Consider the following 15,176-nt stretch of genomic DNA (forward strand, 5'->3'; position numbering starts at 1 on the left):
AGAAATTTTGGTTCCGATTATGAGATAATTTTTTAAAACCTTAATGTAATTATATTATGTAATATAATTATATTATGTAATGTAATCACATGTTATATATGTTGTGTGATTATATTAGTTTAATTATATTAAACTAAAAGCCTTCATAAAATCAAGTACCAGCTGCTTGAAAACTGTTTACTCCTTTGCGGTTCATAGAGTGAGGTTGAAATCAGAACCCCAGGTGCAGATAACCAATAGTCTTTTCTTAGTTGAAGCAGCCTATGTGACATGGAAGGAAATCATCTTAACTGTGTTCTTTTTTAACAGATTTAAAGAATTGTATTGCAAGCACTACGCAGATGATTGAGCAGATGTACTGTGATCCTCTCCTTCGTCAGGTAGAATGAAAATTGATGGGAAGGTAGTCAAGGCATGTTCTAGTGGTGCTCATCGTAGATACAAAAAGAAAATGTGATAGTTTTCTTTGAAAGCAAATGGAACCTCCATGATATATAAGAATAAACTTAGGAAAGAAATATTGTTCTTTTTCTTTGATTTAGGGTCAAAACAGTATGTCTTTTACCAACAATAGAACCAAAAACATTTGTTTTGAGTGTGCCACATAGTATTTTCACACAGTAAAAAGGTTTGCTGTCAAATATTAAGAAAAACTTCTTATAAAATGGTAAGTTAAGTAGCGCAATGGTAATTAAGTAGTGCAACTAGGGACTGGTTACCCATTCTTTCCAGACTTCCATGATCCTTTGTGATTCTTCATGTAGCAGCAAACTTTCAAACTTTATTTCTCTAATAACTTCAAAAGGGAGGTGGGCAGAAATTCTTATTATCCACATAAATTTTTGTTTAGAAGAACATTGTGGGTATGGAGGGAAAAAGAGGCTCCTGTCAGGGGCATGACCTCTCGGTGGCTTCTGTGTGAATGGCTGCAGGAGAAGAGCTCTGTTTCCAGGGTCACATGGAGGCGAGGTTCTGTTGAATAGCAGGAATGCACCGTGCAAATCATGGGTTTTCCCCATTTTGTCTTTAGTATTATTTCAAAAATTTCACTGCTAGTGAAATCATGTCAAGGTACTGAGTAAATGTAAGTTTAATTTCTGTGGCTGACTTTCCTTTCTTTCATCAATACTTACTTGACACTTAAGTACTGCTGTATTTTCTCCATACTGAAAAAAATACATGCTTTTCAAATGTTGAAACAAACAAGTATGTAATTAAAAGGGTTTTCACCCCAGAGGTGGATAATCACTCTCAAGAAGAAATATAGGGAACATGTGACTGATTCATAATGAAATATGCTAACTTAAATTTTGGTACAACATAAAATAGACATAGAACAAGATAGCTGCTAAACTTGTAGCTCCCAAATATGGTAAACATTTTCTCTACATGAGTGGTCAAGGTAATTCTATTTTTAGATAAACTGAATTTGGAATTGGGGGGATAAATAGGTTTAGGTTATCTTTGGTTTCAGATCATGGGAGTTTAGAGTTGAAAGCAGAGAGGTCATCGAGTTAACTGTCTGCTTTTAAAGATCTGGGAACTGAGATGTAATTGGTAGATTCCGAGGCTGTGGTTTTGTTAGTTCATCTTGAATCAACGAGATTTTATGCTGTGAACCCCATATCACACACATGTATGTATAAATAGTTTTTCTGTCTGAGAGTTGGGAGTAATTTTGAATTTTAATAACCTAAACTTTGCCAGATTACTTTGTTTAATCTAACTCAGGAATGTGCCTTTTGATTTGCAGGTGCCTTATCGCTTGCATGCAGTTCTTGTTCATGAAGGACAAGCGAATGCCGGACACTACTGGGCCTATATCTATAATCAACCCCGACAGGTCTGGCTCAAGTACAATGACATCTCTGTTACTGAATCTTCCTGGGAAGAACTTGAAAGAGATTCCTACGGGGGCCTGAGAAATGTTAGTGCTTACTGTCTGATGTACATTAACGACAAACTACCCCACTTCAGTGCAGGTAAAAACATCTTAGCAGAAGCCAGAGATGGCGGAAAAGCTGTACTGCTCAGGGAAGGAAACAGTCTAATAGTTTTTAAAAAAAAATTTAAACTAGAATTTATTATAAAGTAATAATGAATTTAAAAAATACAAACAGTACAAAAGAGAATAAAAAAGAAAAAGAAGTTTGCTTTCCTACCCCATCCCTGAGCCCTTGTCTCACTCCCCAACAAGTATCCATTGCTAGCTTTCTTATGTAGTCTTCAAGAAATGTTCTCTGCAGATGCTGGATTTTATTTGTCAGTATCTCTCCTCCACTCCATTTTTTTCCCCACAGGGATATTTTTCCATTCTATTCTGCATCTTTTTTATTAATCATGTATCTCAGCGATCTCTCTATCTTTTTTTTATTTTTTGGTGAGGAAGATTTGCCCTGACCTAACATCTGTTGCCAATCCTCCTCTTTTTGCTTGAGGAAGATTTGCCCTGAGCTAACATCTGTGCCAATCTTCCTCTATTTTGTATGTGGGATGCTGCTACAACGTGGCTGCCAATGAGTGGTGTAGGTTTGTGCCCCGGGAACCAAACCCGGACTGCTGAAGCAAAGCGTGCCGAACTTAACCACTAGGCCACGGGGCTGGCCCCTCTATATTTTCATAAATAGAACCAACTCATTCCTTTTAACAACTGCATAATAATTCCATTGCATGGAGCATGTATATAATTTATTAAACCAGCCTCCCATTAATAGACTTTTAAGTTGTCTCTAGTTTTTTTCTTTTTTAGTGACATCCTTATGCTGCACATATTTTCCACCCTTTGGAGAAGAGCTAAATTTTACAAGTAGATTTGCCTGAACAGTTTCATACTTATCATAGTGCTACTACTAATGCTTAGAGCAATCATAATTATCATTTTCATTGGTACTTTACTCCTTACTGCATGCTTTAAAACTTTATTTCTCTAATAACTTATAACTCTGAAAGGGAGATAGGCAGGGTGGAAAATCTTATTATCCCCATTTTCCAGCTGAACTTCTCCACTTGTCCAGTCACACAGCCAGTAAATAAATGGCAGGCTCAAGATTCAAATCCTATCCTGACTCCAAATTCTGTGCTGTTTTCCGTTTACATTATTCTCTCTTTTTTCCTTTCACATCTTCTGTGAGAGGTCTTATGACCAGCATTTCACATCTAAGATCATAGAAGGCTTTTTCTTTTCGTATTCAAACTTTGCTATGTTGCATAAGTAAGAAAACACATAGGGTATTTTGTCCAAGTAGCATGTTGTCTGATTTGCTAGTGTGTTTGGGGAATGGGATGGAGAGAACGATCATTTAAGAGGAACTGATCTTCACAATTGCATATTTGCAGTGTGAAAGCAGGAACAGCTGTTTGTGGGAGTTACTGTACAAATGACTGTACTGGCTGTTGGTAGTATATAGGAGCCTTGTTATCACACGTATGGCTCATTTTTATGTTATGGAGACAAACAAGTGGAAACTGTCATTTGCTTAGTGAAAAGACTAATTAATGGCAACCAGTAAGTGGATATGTTGTTCTGCTGTAGGTTTTTTTGTTTTGTTTTGGTCACAGAGTTAGAAGTGAAATTTAATACATCCTGGATATTCTTGCCATTTTTCATCATACTTTTAATGAACATCTAACTATTGTATCAAACTGCTTTCTGATAGCACTTAATTGTGTGAAACTTGAGGCAGTATAAATGTCTTGCAATTCATCTCTAACCATCTTGATGGTTATCTCTAACCATCAATATCTACCATATACTGTCTATAACCATCAATATCAATATCTACCTTAGCCATTAGTTATCTACTATGAATAATAGGTGCGGTGGTTACATTGATAAAACTATTTAGCTTGAAATTTCCATTGGATCTAATGATTTTCTGAATTTCTAAGAAATGTTTGGTCCGTTCTTGCTACTTTGCCAGTGCTTGGCTTCTGTTCTAAATCCTTACTCTTTATCATTCATTTGTTCAACAGATATTCAGTGCGTGCCTACCTATTACTATGCCAGGCTCTGTTATTGGTGTGCTGTGACTCTTGGCTCTATATTGTCAATACTGCTAATGGATTATGTATGTGTGTATATATTTTTCATTAGGAGAAAAGAGACAAAGTGTCTTATTTTCTTTCTTTCTAGGAAGGACCTTTTGATTCCTCATGACCTTTTGCTGGATGGTACTCCATTTTAATTCCATCTTTGTTCTTCCTCAGAGGCAGTCCCTAATGAATCTGATCAAATGTTAGGAGAAGTTGAAGCCCTGTCTGTTGAACTTAAGCATTACATTCAGGAAGATAACTGGAGGTTTGAGCAGGAAGTAGAAGAGTGGGAAGAAGAGCAGTCTTGCAAAATCCCTCAAATGGAATCCTCCACCAGCTCCACATCACAGGATTTCTCTACATCACAAGGTATCCGAGAAGGCCGTTTATGCCAGTGATTTAGTAGCATTCATGCTGCACTCCCTCAGCCAGCCCTGCACAATGTAGTTCAAATATAGTTGGTATTGCACAACCTGATGGAATAACTTGTGGCTTTAGAATGTGCCTTCAGGTGAGCAGAAGTAATATCAGCAAGACTAGCTACCTATACTTTCACACTGTTTAGTTTTTGCTTATTTCCCCAGTTATAGGAGAAACCCATAGTTTCTCCTATATAGGGTAGACTTTATAGGTAGACTTTATGAAAACTCTTCTCCAAAGGTGATCTTTCTAACAGATGGTTGTTTGTAGGAAGCCTCTTGGCATAAAGAAATATGACAAAGTTGGGAGCACATTAAATTTTACAGAATTGTCAGTGGCTTCTTGCTGAAGTAGCCATTTCTTCTAGTCACTAGTTTCTAGAGGAAATGTGCATAGATTTTTTTTAAAAGGTTTGCTAGTAGGATTTTATATAAACTTTGTATCCATCCTGCTTGCCTTTTACAAAGTGTTCTAGACATTACTTATCATCAGATGCTAATTCCTTTGTGTAATTCTTTATCAGAGCCTTCAGTAGCCTCTTCTCACGGGGTTCGCTGCCTGTCATCTGAGCATGCTGTGATTGTAAAGGAGCAGACTGCTCAGGCTATTGCAAACACAGCACGTGCCTATGAGAAGAGTGGTGTAGAAGCAGCCCTGAGTGAGGTGAGAATGACTCTGAAGCCCAAATTCAGGAGGGGCGGGCTTTCAGCAGTAATTGTCACAGTTTTCTCACATTTCTATTTTTCTGTGTTTCTGCTGTGTTTAACCAATCCCTCTTTATTTCTCCTGTTTTTTTTCTTACTCTTTCTCTTCATTCTGCTGCCACGGCTTAAGGAAACTGAACCCAAGAAGCCCATGTCCCCGGAAACAAACCTTGCAGAGCAGTCAGAACAGCCCCCAAAGGCTAATGATGCAGAGTCTGCTACCCAGCCTAATTCTGAGGTCTCTGAAGTCGAGATTCCCAGTGTGGGAAGGATTCTGGTTAGATCTGATGGAGATGGATATGATGAGGAGGTACAGAGATGAGTGCAGGATTTAGCTGTTTGTTGTCAGTCTTATATTTCCTTCTCATGTGACTGAATATACTTTTTTAAGGTGTTTGGTAATAGTTAATATTTCCTGATTGAAACAAAGAATAGGTAAGAGGGCCTATCTGGTTTTGACCTTAGTTACCATTTTTAAAAAAATAGCTTGTTCCCACTGTACACTGTTCCCAGTATATATCTACCCAGGCATATACTTACGGGGGCCACTGCAGTGTCTAGATGGCTCGGAAAGGTAGAGTTTAGTTCCTTTTTTTTGTATTATAAACAAAAAAATTGCCTTTTAATTTTAAGTTAAAGAGTCTTTGGTAATATTAGTGCATTGTTTTTCCTCCAAATACAAAATTTTCAGTTGTCTAGTGAGCAGAACAAATGTGAATTGGAGTTGTTTTTAATTGTAAAGCTTTAGAAAGAAGCTGTACAATCGCAAGTTATTCATTGTCTGTCTCCTTTTCAGTTGTCACTGCACATAAATAATCATGACTCCTGTCCCTCAGATTTCCAGTCTTTCCTGTGGGATGTTTTTTTTTAAATCGTTGAAAGGATTTCATTTTATAGTTATATTTGTATATTCCCTAATTTCCAGACTGTTTTAAATGTATTGTTCATTCTAGTAAAACTCTGAAGTATTTGTGTATTTAGGATGTACACCCAAACTACAGAACTAAATTGGAATTCTCACCTCAGACACTTCCCTTCTAAGAGCTGTAATTTAACTTGGTTCTTCAGCAGTGCCATGTTGTAGATATTTTTAGACATACATTTTTATTCATCTGCTAAATTAGAGAGGATATATAGGATCGCTTGCCTTGGAACAGGTCTTGACATTGTGTGGAGGGACGGGGCTGTAAAAGCATGTAGGAATAGGAATGTGAAGGTTGACTTGCAGTAGATACTGCCAAGGAGCACACTGCTCTGCTGCCCTTTGGCCACCTATGCACCTTCTCTCATGCAGTCTTCTTTTGAACCTTTCTTCTTTCCTTTTTTTCTCTGTGTTTTGTGCCTTCTTGTGGTAGGTGATGCTGAGCCCTGCCATGCAAGGGGTCATCCTGGCCATAGCTAAAGCCCGTCAGACCTTTGACCGAGATGGGTCTGAAGCAGGGCTTATTAAGGTATCTCTGCTTTTTAAATTCTAATCCTTATACCATACGTATCATAATAATGGGACAATAACTCTATTAGATGGTAAAAAACGAGATTAAAGTGTCTTTCACTGAAGTAAAACGTAGAACTCCGTTTCCTGTCTAACTAATGAACAAGCTGTCCCACAATACTGCTCTCTCCTTCTCTCTTGGTGCTCATGCAGCCTTGGTGAGCACTGCCTTTCTGTGTCACACCTAGCCTGGAGGGCTTCTTGTTGTTCTTAGGAAATGTCTGTTAATAAAGCTGTGAATGAGACACTGCTTTTGTAATTTGGGGGCATTAATATAAGAAAGTGGGCCATGCTTTTTAAGGTATTTGAATAAAATTTAAAGTACTTGAATGAATTGCATTTATCTGGATTTTTACAATTCAGGTCTTTGGGACTCAAGGATATGCCTACAACGCTTGAAACTAAATTTTTTTTTCTGAGAACTTTATGAGAAAAATTAGTTTCTTATGAGTATGGTATGTCTTTGGTGCCAGAATGCCAGAGGAGTTTCATCCCTTATGAAATGCAAACAACTTAGAGATTTCATAGTTGCCTCTATAATTCCTCAATAAGAATTTCTTAGAAGTCTTCTTCGAGTTATGGAAACCTCTGTAGCCCTTAGGCATCAATTTCTGTGTGCAGATGCCCACAGTGCACCCTTTTTTAACTATCAATTCTGTCTTTAATAGGCATTCCATGAAGAATACTCCAGACTCTATCAGCTTGCCAAGGAGACCCCCACCTCTCACAGTGATCCTCGACTTCAGCATGTGCTTATCTACTTTTTCCAAAATGAAGCACCCAAAAGGGTAGTAGAACGGACCCTTTTGGAACAGTTTGCAGATAAAAATCTCAGCTATGATGAAAGGTGAGAAGGGAGCGCTCCAGTGAATCACCCCTCCTTCTGCTGCTGGCTTGACCAGCTCCTCTGCGGGGTAAGCTATACACGGACCCTGTCATTGCTCTCTGAACTTTGTCCCACACAGGTCAATCAGCATTATGAAAGTGGCTCAAGCTAAACTGAAGGAGATTGGTCCAGATGACATGAATATGGAAGAGTACAAGGTGAAGTCTTCTCTTTAAATCTACAAAGCAAAAACGTTAGTTCCTGAAGCAAAACTAACAATTTTATGTTATCATAGACTGACTGCCCTCCCGACCCCCCAAAAAAACTGGCTAAGAATGGATAAGTGATCTTTTCTTACTTCAGAATAGTGGATTTCTTTATCCCATTCTTCTGTTAGAATGAATCAACACTTCATTTTCCTTAAATAACTATTTTAGCCTTGTCCTAGACAATAAAATTCTTGAATTCGTGGTTTTGGTTTGTTTTAAATAATATAGTTTTCTAATATTTCTATGTTAGAAATTCAATTTCTATGCATTGTAATGTAAATCTAGTCACAGCGTTTTTAAATAGCGCTGTGTTCTACATAAACCAGTATTGTGTACCATCCAAGGTGTGCCCACCACCTGCTGAGCTTGGGTGTTGCTCTGTGATTGAAACAGTCTTGTCCCTCCATCTTCCCCACCTCTGGATGTTTCATCAGAACTTGAGAGGCCATTCGTTTCAACCAGAGCTGAATGACTTGGACGTGGGTGTTGGAAAGTAAGATGATAAAGTCTAAAGCTCATATGAAATAAATATTTCTGTTCCTCAGTGGAAGGAACAGGACATTGAAAATTAAGGTCAGCAGTAGGTTTTTATTCTAAATGTTGAATATGTTTTTCTCTGAAAGCTTTTGTATTTATTGTCTTTGTGCTTGGTCATATGTGCTCAATAAATATATGTATTGAGTTTAAAACTTACGGTGGTAGAAAGTGTAGAAATAGTTTATCATGGTCATAATCATTAATGGTAATCATTGCTTTTCAGAAGTGGCATGAAGATTATAGTTTGTTTCGAAAGGTGTCTGTGTATCTCCTAACAGGCCTGGAACTCTATCAAAAAGGAAAGTATGTTAGCTTTTTTTGTCACTAAGATTATTGATTAAGACACTATTATTTATTGATGCCCATCCAGGAATACTAAGAGTCACAGCCTCACCTCCCTTGTTGTCTGCACCAGTGTGCCTCTATTTTTTCCAGTGTTTCACTTCACTTTTGCTCTGAACATCACACATGTTTTTTCATCCTTCACATAATGATAGGTTTATTAGTAAAGACATATAACAGCCAGACTTTCTTAGTGACAAATGAAGATGCACTCAGAGAATGAATTTTAGAGTTGGCATGGACCTTAGTGAGCATGGAGTCCACTTCTTTGTTTTAGAGTTGGGAAAAACTGGAGCCCAGGGAAGTTCCATGATTCACCTTGGGTTTCTTGGCCAATTTGTGGAAGAGCTGAAACTGGCTACAGTCTTTGGCCCTCAGGCTTTTCCCAGTGTACCATGCTGCCTCTGTCTTTAAGACTTTTCCGTAATTGCAGCCAAGTAAATTCTTGTATTAGGGAACAGTGAGCTCTAAGCCCTGGATTTTGGAGAAGGAGCACTTAGCTGTTGTTTATCTACTATTTTCTAAGGTACCAAGAGGCCCTTTCCTACCTAGTATACGCCTACCAGAGCAACGCCGCTCTGCTGATGAAGGGGCCCCGCCGGGGGGTGAAGGAATCCGTGATTGCTTTATACCGGAGAAAATGCCTTCTGGTTTGTACTGTTTGTAAAGCCTTACGATTTTTATTGTTTTATTGTATTGTAACTTCTGCTCCTTGAAGCCACGAAGAAATATAACTTAAAAAGCAAAATAATCTCTAGTAGGTTTTAGATTTTTCCAAACTCACAAGAACGGTTTTACATTGAAACAGATTAAGTTACTTAAGTGAATATTGTTCTTCAACCCATGATAGAAGTTAGGATGAGAATCAGCCCTTTTTCTGTGCCCTTGATGTATACTGCATTATAGCTTTTATCACATTGCTTTCCTACTAGACTGTGAGTTCCTTGAGCACAGATCTCTTTCTTATTCAGCTGTTTTCTCTGTGCCTGGCACGTAGGAGGCCTGTAATAAATGTGTGTTGAAGGAATGCCGGGTTTTTTCTGTGTTCCCTGCTAAGCTAGTAGATGCGAGTTTTTGTGACTTTGAAAGAGACTCGATTTTTTACAGAAGATATCAACTATAAGAATTGGTTCTGCTGTTCTTTTAACGTCGTCATACACCACTGAAGCTATCTCCTGGCCTATTCTGCATTTGGCAACCATGTGGAAAGGCAGACCCGTCTTCTGCCCTCTGCCTCCCCGAGGGTTTATACTGGTGCTTGTCCTTCAGTGAACTACGAGGAGGCGGCTTGCCCTCAGATGGTGTGCTTGCGTTTGTCTTCCCTGTCACCCAGCAGAATTGCCCTTCATGGGAAGAGTCAGGCCAGCATTTCTACACTGCCTTGTTGTTAACACCATATGGAGGAGATTAAGTCATTACGTATATTCGTTTTCTGATTTATACTTTGATTTCTCATCAATTATAGGTGTGGCAGGGCATTTTGAAGCTGAAAAAAGGTATTGTAGATTTGATGGATCTGAATTTTATTAGAGCCATGTTTTTATTTTTTAAATCGCCAAATACAGATTACATTTTTTTTATAACATTTTTTTTGTGAGCAAGATCAGCCCTGAGCTAACATCCATGCCAATCCTCCTCTTTTTGCTGAGGAAGACTGGGCCTGAGCAAACATCTGTGCCCATCTTCCTCCACTTTATATGGGACACCGCCACAGCATGGCCTGACAAGTGGTGCGTCGGTGCGTGCCCGGGACCCGAACCCAGGCCGCCAGCAGCACAGCACGCGCACTTACCCGCTGCGCCACAGGCCGGCCCGCAGATTACATTTTGAATGTCCTGCTCAGCTTCCACCCACAGGCGGTAACAGCGATTTAGATTCTTTCCATCACTGGCTCTCAACCCTCAGTGTGCGTCAGAGTCCCTTCGGGAACTTTCACAGGGACAGTTCAACAGGGTCAGTTAAACCATGGTCTCGGGGAGGGGCCTGAGCATCAGCATGTCTTCTGCAGGTGATTCTGATGCTCAGTGGAGGTTGAGAACCATTGACTAGGCCTTTTGGTAGAACCGGTGTTAAGCATGACCTTGACGGGTAAGGCCAGTGGGTCAGAGACTTTGTTGCATTAGACTCACCTTGGGAGCTTTTTAAAAATCCCAAAGCCCAGGTCACCAGCATACCGATTAAATTAGCATGTCTTGGGTGGGGCATCAGTAGGTTTTAAAGATCCCCAGGCAATTCTAATGTGCTGTAAAGTTTGGGAACCAGTTGTTTAGGCTCTTCTAAAATAGATATTTCTCTTTTTCAGACTTTTTTTCCACTCTGCCTTTTATCTGCAGGAGCTGAATGCCAAAGCAGCTTCTCTCTTTGAAACAAATGATGACCACTCTGTAACCGAGGGCATTAATGTGATGAATGAGTTGATCATTCCCTGCATTCACCTTATCATTAATAATGATATCTCTAAGGATGACCTAGATGCCATTGAGATCATGAGAAACCACTGGTGCTCTTACCTTGGGCAAGATATTGCAGGTATGTTGTTGTTAGCACATCCAGTAATTTCTAAGGCTCTTGAGAATTCTAGAAATTACAGTGGTCTCACTTTATAGCAGTAGTTGTCAAACCTTATTAAGGGATTATTGGAACCTCCTAGCATATAAGTGAGTTAAAAGTGTTCTACATTATTGAAACAAGGAAAGGGAGCTTGGGCCTCTGTCCTTTTTAGCCTCCCTTACCTCCTCTCACTGCTGAAGCACCTCCACAGGCAGCCAGCAAACTCTGTTTGAAAAAATCACTGCTCTTCAGGAATGTCAGATTTTTGTTACTTTTTCATCTGCCAAAATCTGAACTCTAATTTTATAGTTTAAAAGTCAAAATCTGTATGTGCAGCTTGATTATCTGAAGAGTGCCATAACTAGATTTCCCTATGACTTGAAGTTGCAAGACATGAATGTATGATTAACTATCATGCCTTCAAAATTAATAAATTAGTGAATGGAATAGCCTTGCCTGTCGAAAGGATTTTGGAGAGGGAGCCTAAAACTAGTTATTTTTAGGCGAGTTTGATAGACTTAGAAAGATGGTGTATATTCTAATATGAACTCTTTGTTAGTTTCTCACTGATGTAAAGATATTCTCTTGACTTGTCAAAGTGTTCAGGTTTATAATATTTATTGAAAATTCTATAATAATTAGTAGCTATGAATTTCCTTTTAGTATCTTCCGTTTTTATTTAAACCATGTGTGATAGATAGATAGCTTTACTTAATGCCTTGTGTACACACTGGTGTATTTTAATTATTTGAAAGAAAATAGCACCATTATATTTATGGTACAGAATATTGTATCCACTTTCTCCAATTTTTAAAGCATAATTGATTAGAAGACCTGTCCGTAATGAAGTGAATGTACAGTGTTATTTTGCCACATGTCAGATGGCTTACAGCTGTGACCTAAAGCTTTGGTATATTTGGCAAGTAGGTTTTTGCTCCTGGTTTGGCCTGAAGGAATCCTCATTTGTTGTTAGCTGGCCAGCCTAATGCTTTGATCTTTGAGGTTGGGCAATGGGCTCTATGGAAGGCTTTCCTGTGTAGTTGCAGACTTATTAGTTTTTACTCAGACATCTGTTTAGCTATATATGTAACCGTCCATTTTCTCTCCACAGAAAATCTGCAGCTGTGCTTAGGGGAGTTTCTACCCAGGCTTCTAGATCCTTCTGCAGAAATCATTGTCTTGAAGGAGCCTCCAACTATTCGACCCAATTCTCCCTATGACCTTTGTAGCCGGTTCGCAGCTGTCATGGAGTCAATTCAAGGAGTTTCAGCTGTGACAGTGAAATAAGCCCTCGGGTACTCAAGGCCCATCCTGGTCTTTGGTTGCCTGCCTATTGCACAGAAGTCTGTTGTCACAGTGTTTACCTTGGGAAAGGGATTAGGTGGAAAAGTAAGATTCAGATCTAGACCCCAACTATGCTCTGCGTGTAAAGAAGGATTGAAAATAAAATTGCACTTTTTAGGTACAGAACCATAAAAGCAATTTCACTAAAAAAGGCAGGAACTGGTGTATTAAGGTATTGAATTATGCCAGAAGCCCTGAATGCCTCTTGTACCTACAAGAATGCTTGGGCTTTTCTAAGCCTCTTGCCAGTTTCTAAATTATCCTTCAGGCGTAAATATTTTTGACAGCAGAATAGAAGGGTGATTCATCAGAACCTGAACCAGATGAAAAGCTACTAGTTATTTTATCAAATATGGATGACATCTAAAAATTCTTAACTGCAAGGGATGAGGAATATAAACCTTGCCTGGCTTTTGACGAGATGACGAAATGGGTTGCTGATGAACCACTGCCCTTTTACATGTGGGTAGAATATAAGGTCATGTGGCGGTAAGATGCTGAAAAGTCAAAAGAAAGCTGCCTCTCCTTTCTTTCTTCTCTCTCTTTTATTTTATATTTTTAATTAAACCAGAAAACCTCATGCTCAGTCCTGAGTGAAAGAAAGGAAAGTATTAGGGACTTTAGATGGAATAGTATTGTGAAACTTGACTAGAGGTAGCATTTTGATCGTTGTTAACCATTTAGGTAAAATTTTCTAGCATCTGAAAATTGTCAACAACAGATGTCTAAGGCTGCTTCTGGCCCAAAAGAACATTTTGATGCCCCTACCCTTTTTTGCTTTGAAAAAGTAAGGGATGTGGGTTTGTAAAAAGAAAAAAATATCTATATATATGTATATGTAGAGAGAGAACTATCCTCTGTTGACCATTTTTAAAAGGCTCCAGATTGGATATTGTGTTTTAACCAAATTTTAAGATTAATGAGGGAGTCGTGGGAGGGAAGAACACTTGATACAACTATGCAGATTTTATAAATGTGCAATAAAAGTATTTGTTTTACCCTTGGTGTGCAGTATGGCCTTTATTTAAATATATATTTTATACTTTGGAAATGGATAGACTCAGGAAGCATTTGTTGTGTTTCAGTTTTTCTTCTTTAAAAGAAAAAAGCAGATTAAAGAGTTGAGAAACTTAATGGGATGAAATAAGAGCAGGCAACAGTCAGTTCTTGAGCAGCACCTAGTGGTGACTCATATCTTTTCATCTCATGTGCTAGTTGTATCCACTTTAATTTGTCAAATTTAGAAGGCAAAAAAAAAATTTCTTAAAACTGAATTTCTTATATTTTGATTAAATTAATGCTTAGGCCATCTTTTACAGATACTCAGAGGTGCTTTTGTGTTTTAAAGCTCACTACAAAGATTTGTTTCATGTGAATGGATCAATTTTCTTACCCATTGATTACCTTTTTTTTTTTTGGTGAGGAAGATCAGCCCTGAGCTAACATCAATGTCAATCCTCCTCTTTTTTTGCTGAGGAAGATTGGCCCTGAGCTAACATCTGTGCCCGTCTTCCTCTACTTTATATGGGGATGCCGCCACAGCATGGCTTGATCAGTGGTGCGTCGGTGTGCACCCGGGATCCAAACCGGTGAGTCCTGGGCCGCCGAAGCAGAGCACGTGCACTTAACCACTGCACCACCGTGCTGGGCCCCCCTGCCTTTTTGGTTTTTGATGAGGAAGATTGGCCCTGAGCTAACGTCTGTTGCCAGTCATCCTCTTTTTGGTTGAGGAAGGTTGGCCCTGAACTAACATCTGTGCTAGTCGTCTCCTATTTTGTATGTGAGATGCCACTGCAGCATGGCTTGATGAGCGTAGTGTAGGTCCGTGCCCAGGATCCAAACCCGTGAACCCCAGGCCGCTGAAGCAGAGTGCACGGACTGAACCACTATGCCACTGAGCCTGCCCCTCCCTGCCCCGTTGATTGTCTTTTACTGTTTAAAATTCTAAGTACCACCATTTGCCTTTCACTTCTAATTATATTTATTTCTTATTGCAGTAACATTGGTTTATAACATTGTAGACATTTCAGGTGTACATCGTTATACTTCTGCCTTTCACTTTTAAATCTCTGTCATTTTTGAGTACTGTGCACAGTTATATTATTTCACTTAATATAACAACGATGGGATGGTGCTGGGGAGTATGGTTTGTCCAAGGTCATAGATGTCCTAAGTGCTGGAGCCAGGACACTAACTCAGTGGTCTCACTTCATGGCCTGTGCTTTTAACGACCACTCAACTTGTCGTTAGTAGTCTCATAAAATCTTTTGCTTTGTGCCTTTCCAAATTTCCTGGTTGGCTATTGAGATCTACAGTTGGCCAAGAAAAGAGCAGATGGACATCTATAGTCTAGTGTGTGGTGTTGAGTAGTTTGTATCATTTGGATTCACTCAAACCACCGGGGGTCGGGGGGTGGTGCTGAGAAGTCATTTCTTTTTCCTCACTGTGGCTGGCTGCCTTAGGTACAGCCTGGTTTCTTACAGGGTCCACATACTGCCTCAGGCTAAGAATGATTTTTACATACTTAAAGGGTTGTGGAAAAAGGAGGAGTGGAGGGGAGGGGGGAAGAAGAAGGAGGAAGAAACCTTTATGACCCTTACCTAAAATGATTCAGGAGTTTGACATCAGCATAAATTCCCTTGAGACTGGGGTTAGCCTTT

The 15,176-nt window shown here is 39.2% G+C and overlaps 1 protein-coding gene across 7 annotated transcripts in view; it reads left to right on the forward strand.

The window, feature by feature from the left end:
- The window catches only part of USP28 (ubiquitin specific peptidase 28), a 60,453-nt gene extending 46,789 nt beyond the window's left edge, over positions 1-13,664 (forward strand). For 3 of the 7 annotated variants that reach the window (XM_058545189.1, XM_058545191.1, XM_058545192.1), the window contains 10 exons: positions 310-380; positions 1,754-1,982; positions 4,207-4,401; positions 4,976-5,115; positions 7,317-7,495; positions 7,614-7,692; positions 8,504-8,583; positions 9,149-9,272; positions 10,956-11,151; positions 12,284-13,659. In XM_058545189.1, the coding sequence (XP_058401172.1) occupies positions 310-380; positions 1,754-1,982; positions 4,207-4,401; positions 4,976-5,115; positions 7,317-7,495; positions 7,614-7,692; positions 8,504-8,583; positions 9,149-9,272; positions 10,956-11,151; positions 12,284-12,459 (1,469 nt within the window). In that variant the 3' untranslated portion in view covers positions 12,460-13,659. Of the gene's footprint in view, positions 1-309; positions 381-1,753; positions 1,983-4,206; positions 4,402-4,975; positions 5,116-5,279; positions 5,467-6,511; positions 6,608-7,316; positions 7,496-7,613; positions 7,693-8,503; positions 8,584-9,148; positions 9,273-10,087; positions 10,119-10,955; positions 11,152-12,283 lie in introns of those variants that run through there. The other 4 variants (XM_058545195.1, XM_058545190.1, XM_058545193.1 and 1 more) reach the window with 4 other exon arrangements.
- Positions 13,665-15,176: the final 1,512 nt, after the last annotated feature.

This window comes from Diceros bicornis, chromosome 7, assembly GCF_020826845.1.
Source record: "Diceros bicornis minor isolate mBicDic1 chromosome 7, mDicBic1.mat.cur, whole genome shotgun sequence".
Classification (NCBI taxonomy): Eukaryota; Metazoa; Chordata; class Mammalia; order Perissodactyla; family Rhinocerotidae; genus Diceros; species Diceros bicornis.